The 10,737-nt window shown below is 37.0% G+C and overlaps 1 protein-coding gene across 1 annotated transcript; it reads left to right on the top strand.

Annotated features, from left to right (window-relative positions):
- Window positions 1–10,232: 10,232 nt before the first annotated feature.
- On the top strand, window positions 10,233–10,688 carry LOC150034632 (serine/threonine-protein phosphatase 7 long form homolog). Its single transcript, XM_090316805.1, has one exon. The coding sequence runs from the start codon at window positions 10,233–10,235 to the stop codon at window positions 10,686–10,688; it is 456 nt and encodes a 151-aa protein (XP_090172931.1).
- Window positions 10,689–10,737: the final 49 nt, after the last annotated feature.

Genomic DNA, 10,737 nt, shown 5'->3' with positions numbered 1-10,737 from the left:
TTTCTCCTGCAAACACTATTTCTGTTTGACCTGGTAATCTGAATATCACTTCCTTCTTATGACATTCAACAGTTGCTTGGTATTTAAACAAGAAATCCATTCTCAGAATAGCATCATACTCTAGCAATTCTAAGGGAATCAAATCAATCAACATGCTCTGTCCTTCTATTACAATTATACAATTCTATAATAGTTATTAACTACCAGCACATCATCAACAGGGGTAAAAATAACTAACTCCCTAGGCATAGTTTCTAACATCCTATTAATACCCAATGCAAACATGCTAGAAATAAATGAATGAATCACCTCTAAATCAAATAATACATGAGCATGTGTATCATGAATAAAGACCATACCAGTAACAGCATCTGGTGCATCCTCGACCTCCTGCTGGGTCATAACGTAAAACTTGCCCGACTGACGTGGCTGTCCTGCTACACCTTTCTGCTTGGCACTACTAGTGCCCTCATCACCTAGTGTGCCTACCTTAGGCTACATCACTGTCTGGGATGTTGCCTTTTGCTCAATTTGTGCCCCTATCATTAATTGGGGACATTCCCTCTTGTAATGCCCAGGTAGTCCACACTAATGCAAACATTTTGTCCCTCATAGCACTATCTTGAATGATATTTGTCACATCTGGTACACTAAGGCTTCCTACCTGTACTGGCCACTAACTTTCTTGTACGTCCCAATCTAGATCCCTTAGTTGTCTGGCTACTTCTTCTCTGTTGACTAAAATGGGGCTTAAAATCTCTCTTGGCAGATTCTCTTGGAGTAAATTTCCTCTTTTCTCTTCTGAAGGCTTTCCTGTCTTACCTGTCTTCTACCAATCTCTCCTCTACTCGCATTGTAGTCTCCACTAACTAGGAAAAATACGTCAAGTTAGCTATAGCAGTAACAGGAGTCTGTATCTCTCTTCTCAATCCGCTCTCAAAATGTTTGCACGTGACTTTTTTCTCAGCTATAATCGTAGAAGCATAGCTGAGTATACTTCTACTCATATTCAACAATTTTCATATCACCTTAAACGAGCTTCAAGAACTCATTCCTTTTTGCCTCACAATAAGAAGTAGGATAGTACTTGTCTTCAAATATCCTTTTAAACATATCCCATGTCATCTCCTTTTATTTGTTCCTTCTAGAATCTATCACTTTCCACCATTGCTTGGACCTTTTCTGCAGCAGAAATATCGCTAACTTGACCTTACGATCCTCAGAGCATCCTGTTACCTGGAAACATTTCTCTATCTGAATTAACCATGCCTCAACTTCTACAAGGTCAGTAGTATCCTCAAATGTAGTGGCACCCAGTGCCATCCTCTCAATGCCATACTTTTTCTCAAGATCCGTCCATATAGATCCTACGCTAGCTACCGGTTTCTGAGCAATTCTATCAAAGACTCCATCAATTCTAACCTGATGGGTAGTAGAATCTCCCTCTGATGTAGCTCTCTATACTATTGGTTCTCTAACTGAATTTGGATCCCTTCAAGCTACGAGATCTCCGGAAGGGTCACAATCCTTTTCAGCCATCTGCTGAGTCAGTCCGTCACTTTCTCGAGACTTGGTTCCTATAAAATATACATTATTGGGCTCATAACATTATTCACATGCCCCTAGTCTAATGCATGATTCTATTTCCCAAAATGTTATGCTCTTATACCAACTTGTCACACCCCTTCCCGAATTACCCTCATAATCTGAGAAGAAGTGTGAAGACAGCAATTGTTAACCCTCTTATGATAATTACCGCCAACATAATTCCATGAACCAACACCCTTGGCACCTAATAAACAAGTTATATTTTATAACAGACCATTACCACATAGTCAACACAACTTAAACATAAAGATTCTCATACAGTAGAACATTTAATCACATATATCATAGTTAAGGGGTCCAGTAAGTCTATCTACAACAACCATCAAAACTCTACCCTGACTTCCCTTAGTACGAACATAAGACTCAAGTTTAACAAAGAGTTGATGAGCCACCTAAGCTCAAGTTTCTGATATTTTTGAGAAGTGACTGACTGGCAAAACTGCAAGGCCCCGAGATTTCAACCACTGCCTGGGGAGGAAAACATTTAAAAAGGGGTGAGCTGAAAATCTCCAGTGAGTGACTTCTTTTAAATAGATCATACTTTCATAGCTCACGATATAAACATGTTTAGAATAAAACATTCACATTCACATTCCAGAGTTCATAAATAAAAATAAGAAAATAAGAAAATCATAGCATGTTAAACCCTGGACTAAAACTCATCAACATTTCTTGTAAAATTCCTCTACTCCTTTGCCTGAACACGCGAGAGAACCCTTTTGCTTGATCTCATCAATGCCAATAACATAGATATTACATGCACGTAGAACTTATTAGGATCCTACTTACCTTACCAAACCTTCGGTAGCAAGGATCGTTATATAGTTGGGTACATTACCATACCTTCGATACCAATGCTTAAGAGTAGGTTTTACATGTCAAATATACATGTTAACATTATAAAACAACATACTTATCAAGCTTATGAGAATCGGTAAATAGCTTATTTTAATGCTAAGTCATGGCATAAAACTCGAGTGGGACGCATAGAAAACCCATGTAGAATCTGTCTTAAAACCATTAACATACGTTTATAAACGATTCCCAATACTTTAAAACATACGTTGGAAAATCAAGATAAATCTGACTATGTGTTGGAGATTCATAAGTTAAAAACTTGCAAATATTTTAAAAACTAGTCACTCACTATCTTAAGTTACTCCCTCAAAGGGTTGTAAGCCTCCACTATACGTATTTTCCTTGTAAGAATAACAAGAGTCTTTTATTAATGCCTTAGCTCCCTCTCAAGCTTAACTTATTATTCAGGATAACGCATGCTAAGCCTCAAACCTAGTTCGACGCATCTTCTTGTTCCCCTTTTTACTCGACGCATCCTCAGTATATTGTACTTAACGCATTACCACACTTAACCAAATTTTTTTACCTTGTGATTAACTAGGTGGGTAACAGCTTGGACATAAGAGGCTCCTAGGCGTTAAAACGTGCCTATCTCACCTATGCAATGGATGCTTATCCACACTTAGCCTCTGTTGGTCAACTGCTTGCTTATGTGTGGGTTGTAGTTGAATGCTTGTTCATCCCACCAAAATTCCATATTTCACTTTCAACCTAAATAACTTAAATTTCATACTTAATCTCATGAAATTTCCTTCCAAGACTTATCTTTAAACATCTTAATTAGCTTAGCTTAAAATCCCAACCTTTGATTCTTCTTCACAAGCTTGAAACTTATTAATCTTTTTTACTCATCCGTGTAGCCTAAGATTCTTGAACATTTAAAGAAATTCTTCAACCTTCAACTCAATTCCATGGAAATTTTTCCTCTGGCAGTCCTGTTTCAACTCCTTCAATGTTCAAGCTTCAAGTTGGCAAAAGTTCTTTTTCCTTAACTCGAGTAGAATTCCCAAACCAAGCACCTCAATTCAAACTTTCCTTTTATACTAAGGATGCATGCTCACCAAGCTTTCTCAAAGTGACAACTGGAGCACTAACCCATCTTTATTGCCTCTAAGCACGCCACTTAGCCCACTAATTGGGTGATTAAGCTGAATGCTTAAGTCCTTCGTCAACACCCAGGTTTGCATCCCATCTTGTCTTTCTTTCGGCCAATGCGTACCCCGACTAACGTCGCATTCCCTTGCTCACGGATCACTAACCAACACATACACTAGCTTTACCTTTAAACACCCGTGCTTAGGGCTGCTACTCATAAACACCTCTTTTGGGGTGTTTATGTGTTGGGTTGGGTTGGGTTGGGTTGAAAGACTTTTTAGACCCAACTCAATTATTCGGTTTGTAAATTTCTTCAACTTAAATAACCCTTATTAAAAAATGAACCCAACCCAACCCAACCATGAAATATTTGGTTTGGGTTTGTTCAGGTTAATCGGGTCATTTATTTATAATTTTGTTCTAAAAAGAAGCAAAACGTAAATATGTAAAAATCTAATTTAAGTATTTTCATATATTGAATTAAGATTAACAACTCAATTTTCAATTTATATAGTGAAAATTTTCTTTCTAAAGTGCAAAGAAACCACTTTTAAAAGTTGTTGAAGAATAAATTATTTAAAAAATATTGGAATTAAATAAAATTAAAATCAATATATGATAAATAATTGTGCTATAAGTAACAAAAAAATATTTTAAAGCTAATAATAAATTCGGGTTGGGTTGATCGATTTTTTTATCATATATTGATTTTAATTGATTTTAATTTGGCCATTTGATTTTTTATCATATATTGATTTTAATCAATATATGATCAAATATTGGCCATTTGACACGCATTACAAAATGGAATGGAGCTAGAACTAAGTTTGACATTACATTGACTTAAAATAGAAAGGACGACAGAACTTGATGGATAACCAAGCTTGTGGTGCCAAACTTGAGGATCTTGTAGAATTGAGAGAAAGATAGTTGGAGTTATTGAGGTTGGAGACACTAGAGGAATGAAATCAAAAGTGGAGAGTTTGTTAGGCCACAATCAAGGTGTCCCCAAAGCAGGACTCTCTTGGAGATTTGGTCCTTTACAAGAAAATAAGTCGGATGAAACTCAACAAAGGCCATATGTTCAGAAAACAACTTAGCTATGCTAATTAAATTATGGGAAATATCAGGAACATGGATAGTAAACTTAAGATGAACATGAGTAGAAGAATAAGGTGGTGAAACCGAAACAAAACCAATATTAAGAACATGGATAGTCTTACCATTGCGTACTACGACTTGCTCATATCCATTATATGGAAGGTGTTAATGAAGAGTATTGATATCAAGTGTCATATAATGAGTAGCACCCGAGTCCATAAACCAAGCATCATCGGGATGAGATGAGGATTGGGTAGAGGAGATGTCAGTAGCATATGGTAGTTGAAGGGAGACATATATATTTGGTGCACGTTGCAGAGAGCTAAAGAAGGCATGGGGTTGAGGCCTCAGAGGATTTTGATAGGCAGGGTTATTCTTGTTGTAACATGCAAAGGTTGTATGGCCAAGTTTGCCGTAGATTTGATATTAAGGGCGGGGGGTTTTGTGATTTCTATTTTGTGGATATGGTGAGCTAAAATGGCTGTTACCAGGACCAGGGGAGGAATGGGGAAATGGCTGCATATGTTGACTAAACATGGGGAAAAACCAGATGGATGAGGGGTATAAGGAGTAGAGAGCGTAGATGAAAATGGAGGCGGTTTACCTGAATAATGTGGTTTGGATCCTCGTCTATCTTAAGAGATTTGAAAGTTTGCGAGGTTAGCCTGAAAAACATTCAACTGATCCACGGTGTTTTGTTTTTCCAAACGAGCATCATAGGCCAAGAGAAGACTCTGAACATCAACCAAGGATGGTTTTATTGGGAATGTGACCAAAGCCCCATATTTGTTAGATGAGGGGAGGATCATAGGTATATAAGTGAGGATGACTATCTCCATTGGAATGAGGCCTTTTAGTAGTTTGAAACCAAAAACAAAACCATGATGGACAATATCATACCATTGTCGAGATAGGTTGAGGGTCGTTGTCCCTATCAAGTGGTATTAGAGCCATGCCTCTAACTTAACCAAGCTCGATAGGATTTTCGGTGCTGAATAAATATATATAGTGGAGCCTTGGAAGTAGTCATGGTATGATCCATGGTTTAACTCTATTGGATAGGCGGTAGGCTGGGGTGAAAAGAAGTTAATCTAGATATGAGTTAGATGGATGGATGACTATTTGAGGGGAGGCTCGATGGTCCTTTGTTCGATGGGAGGATTGTTAAGAATGCAACCAAAGCCTTACATTGATTAGATAAGGGGAAGATCATGGTATATAAGTCAGGATGACTATCCCCATTGGAATGAAGCCTTTTGGTTTGAAATATGCCCAAAGTGGACAATATCTTTGAAGGTCGTTGTCCCTATCAGGTTTATGTATACTTGAGATAAAAGTGTTATACTCTATTCCAAGCCTTTCGAGTATATAAGCCAAATGATCTCAATAAGAGAGTGGCTCGCCAATGGCAACAAAATGGTCAACGATGTCCTTGATCTGTGTAAGGTATTGAGAAACAGAGAGGCCATCTTTCTTCACTCGTTGGAATTGAGAGCGTAAACCCATTATACTTGGTGTAGAAGAATATTCATACACCCTCTTGAAAGTATCCCAAATTTCGAACGCAGTAGAACAACCCACAATTTCACCAAGTCTGTCTTCACAAAGGGAAGGGTACAACCAACTCATGATCGTCCAATTAAATCGTTGACAAATTGTATATCGAAGACTTACCTGAGTTCTCAATGGATCAAGAAATTGGGGTGGTGCTAGAATGGAACCATTAACGAAACCTTCGATATCATAAGCGATAATGAACTTAAGGAGTTGATTCTTCCAAATGAGATAATTAGAATCGGTGAGTTTGATGGATAGAGGCTAGGTAAGGGACAAAAAGGGGTTTGCGTTTGGTTGAGGCAGAGGAAAAAATGGTAAAGATGGAGTAGAAGGATAAAGGAAAAACTCCATTGGGGTTTTTGAGAAGGAGGAATCGTGGGTTGAGGGTTAAAATTAGGGTCTAATGATGGAGGAATATTAATCGGAGGAAAACAAGATTGTGAGACAGGTGGGGGGAAAGAAGAGTTTTGAGGATGAATGGTATTAGGTTGGCTGAAAAAATGATATAGACGACAATACTGTATTGGGTAAATCAGTGGAGCCAAAGCCTTCTAAAGAAGACATTGAAGAAAAAGAAAAAAAGGCACCTCGGATAATATGCTCTCCGTGTGAAAATAGAGGCGAAGGCATTCAATTTAATAGGGAAAATAGTGACACATGTCTAGTAGTGATTAGATACACAATAACAATAAAAGGATTTTTTTTAAATAATGTTTTTTTTAATAAATAATGACAAAAATAGAATTGGGGGGAAAGTATTCCCAAAAATAGGTGTTTAAATCGTGTACCGAGTACATGATAAGCCTTAAATTATGTAACAAGTACACGAGTACCTGGCCACCTGGCATGCCCAGTCTGGCGTGGCAGTCATGCAAGTTTGACTGAGGAAATCGTGTACCGAGTACACAATTACCCTAAGTCGTGTACCAGGTACACAACTTCCTAGATTAAAAACTTTGCCCACCCCTTCTTCTTCCTCACCGAAACGGCCCCTTCTTCTTCCTCATCGAGACCACCACTTCTTCTTTCTCGCCGAGACCAACGATTTCTTCCTCTCACCGATTTTTACTTTCGATTTCTGCTTCTATTTTGCTTTCTATTTTCCAAAATCTCATTGATTTTCCTCACCGAGGCCTCCGTTTCACCGAAATCTTCCAAAATTTCAATTTTCCTCAATTTTCAATCCTCCATTTGATCCTCACCGAATCCTCCATTGTAGCGGTCGTGTTGCTCAATTTTTATACCTTTTTGGCTGTCGATTTTTGCTCGTTTCTGTGGTATATTTCTTTCTTTAGTTAGGCTGATCTGTATTTATATGTATGTTTTTGTATGTTTTTGGGCTGAGTTTATTTTAAACTTAGTTTATGTATAGTTTATGTATGATTTAGTTTATGTATTGTTCATATATGATTTAGTTTATATATAGTTTATGTGTGATTTAGTTTATGTATAGCTTATGTATGTTTTTGGGCTGATCTTATATTTTTTTTTATTTGCATGGATTGATTTAAACTTATAAATCTTATATGTATTTGTTGGGCTGATTTTATATATATATGTTTGTAGATCTTATATTTGTTTGTTTTTTTTGGGCTGATTTAAATATATAATTTATAAATCTTAGATTTGGTCTGATTTAAATGTATAATATTTAGATCTTATATATTAAATTTAGAAATTGGAGTTTGTTGGGTTGACATATTAGCATTTTTTTTTTTTTTGTCAACTATAATAGTTGAAAAAAACATAATAAATATGTCGATGAGTCCTGAAGATTTAGTAATTCTTGAACCTGGAAATGATGGAGATAGTGACATTGACGTTGAAGTTGATGAATTATTTGAGAACGACAGTAGTGGTGAACATGATCTTGAGTTGATACCGTCGGAAATGTTCACCCAAATAGATTGGGAAATGACAAATTCAACGTGTGAACTAGGGTCTACTTTGGAAGAAAGGAATGTAGGAGTAGATAACTATAGTTTAATACAAAAAGGAATGTTGTTTAATACCAAAGAAGATTTACAGCTTGCTATAAAAAAATATTGTGACAGAATACTATGAAATTGTCGTAGTGGAATCAAATCAGGATCTTTAGTATGTTAAATGTAAATCATGGTGTGACGGTTGTGCTTGGAGGCTACGGGCATATTGGGATGTTCGAAATCACAAAACTTCAAGGAGAACACTCGTGTTTGTTTTCAGAATTGACACAGGATCATTCATAGCTGGATTCAAATTTCATGAATATCGAAATTCTAAATTTGGTTAGAGTTGATCCTGGAGTACCTGTGGCCCTACTTCAAGAATCCATTAAAAAACAATATGGCTATAATGTCAATTATAGACAGGTGTGGCAAGCCAAGAGAAAAGCGTTAATTGTTGTGTTTGGCGATTGGGAGAAATCATATTTGGAGCTTCTGTATTGGTTGAGTGTTGTTGTTCATTACAATCCGGGAACACGAACAGATTGATTTTTCCTTCCCTCTGATCTACCAGGTACGACTATTTTTGGACGAGTTTTTTGGTCTTTTGGTCCTGAGAAGGGTTCAACCATTATAGGCCATTAATCCAGATTAATGGAACTCATCTCTACGGAAAGTATAAGGGGAAATTATTGACAGCCTTATCTATTGATGCAAAAGGACATATATTTTCCCTTGCTTTTGCTATCATAGAAGGTGAGAATTTGTCCAGTTGGTCATGGTTTTTGTGGGCATTGCGTGAATATGTTACCCAAAGATAGGGTATTTGCTTGATTTCTGACAGATATAAGGGCATTCTTGCTGCAATTAATAATGAAGAAATTGGTTGGAGTGAACCCAGAGCGTACCACCGATATTGTCATGTTGCCAGTAATTTCAATACAAAATACAAATCAAAGCAACTAAAAAATTTGGTGTTTAAGGCCGAAAATCAACACCAAAGGCGTAAATTCATTCGGTGCATGAAAGAATTGAAACAATTGCACCCTGAATGTCTTGAATTTTTTTTAGACATTGACTTAGAAAAATGGACACAGTCACATGACAGTGGGTACCGCTATGGGTGGATGACCAGCAATGCAGCTAAATGCATGAACGGTGTTTTCAAAGGTACTAGAATGTTACCAATTACTTCTTTGGTTAGGCTAACATTCTATCGCACAATATTGTATTTTGAACGCTAGAGACAAGAAACCAGTGAGGCACTCGATCGTGGAGACATATATACAGAATATGCCCTAAAGAAACTGAAGAGGTGGGAAAAATGAGCATCGGCACATACGGTGACATCCATTGACAGGGAAAGTCAATCTTTCGAAGTACAAACTAGCATAAGTATGATTTCTCCCTACAAAGGACAGCACACCCAAGTTTTATGCTTGAAAGAAGGGACATGTTCTTGCAAAAAGTGGCAATCATTCAAGATTCCATGCTCTCAATTTGTAATTACATGCATATGACATACCTACCACTTATTGATGAATGCTACAAATTGTCTAATTTCAAGCGTTGTTATGAAAGCCACCTCCATCCAATTCAACACCCAGATTATTGGCCAGAATTATCATTTACAGAAGTTCGTCCAAATGCGGACTTACTCAGAGAACAAGGTCGGCTAAAAAGTACGTGCATTCATAATGAAATGGATTGGAGAGAAGTAAGCCAAAAAGTGCGATGTACAACTTGTAAAAGAGAAGGACATAACAGACGCACTTGTCCACACCGTACACTGAGTGCTTCGTCGTCTTCAGGTCATTAGGTGTATTTTTTTTTACTTGTATATTTCATGTATTTGTATTCTTTATGTATTTATATTTTTCATGTAATTGTATATTTCATATATTTATATTCTTTATGTATTTATATTTTTCATGTAATTGTATATTTCATGTATTTGTATTCTTTATGTATTTATAATGAATTTATGTAATAAATTTATTTTATGTAATTGTATTTTTTTTATGTACTTTTTATGTATCTTTTATGTCATAGATTTTATTATGTAATAAAATTTGAACTTTTTAGGTAATGGAGCTTGGTCCTTCTAATCCTGTACAATTGTACCAACAAAGCACGCATCGTTCACAAACATTATGGGATAGTTCTTCCACTATAGTGTTGAGTTTTCAGAAAAGGGAGGCGACTGCACAACATACTATCCCATTTGATCATCGCATTATTCCATATGTTCAAGAGACAGGTTTTCTTGGGGTTGCACAGATTGGTTTCATCCAGCTTGATTGGCACCTTATTACTGCTCTAGTTGAGTGTTGGAGACCAGAGACCCACACATTTCACCTACCCTATGAGGAATGTACGATTACACTGCAGGATGTTACCATACAATTTGGGTTACGAGTGGACGGGCAACCACTGACAGGCTCACTACAATATGATTGGAAGAACATTTATGAAGAGCTCTTAGGCGTTCTACTAGAGGATCTGAAGGGATCAAGATTGAGTATCCCTCGGTTGGCGTCCTAGTTTCCCGAATTACCTCCTGATGCCGACGACATCAGCGTACATAGGTACG

This window comes from Benincasa hispida, chromosome 8 (assembly GCF_027475165.1).
Source record: "Benincasa hispida cultivar pf3 chromosome 8, pf3_genome.v1.1, whole genome shotgun sequence".
NCBI lineage: Eukaryota > Viridiplantae > Streptophyta > Magnoliopsida > Cucurbitales > Cucurbitaceae > Benincasa > Benincasa hispida.
This window is presented reverse-complemented; position numbering and strand designations above follow the sequence as displayed.

Bases quoted from the DNA above. Each gene is read 5' to 3' on its own strand.
- LOC150034632 (XM_090316805.1), top strand. From the start codon at position 10,233: ATGGAGCTTGGTCCTTCTAATCCTGTACAATTGTACCAACAAAGCACG.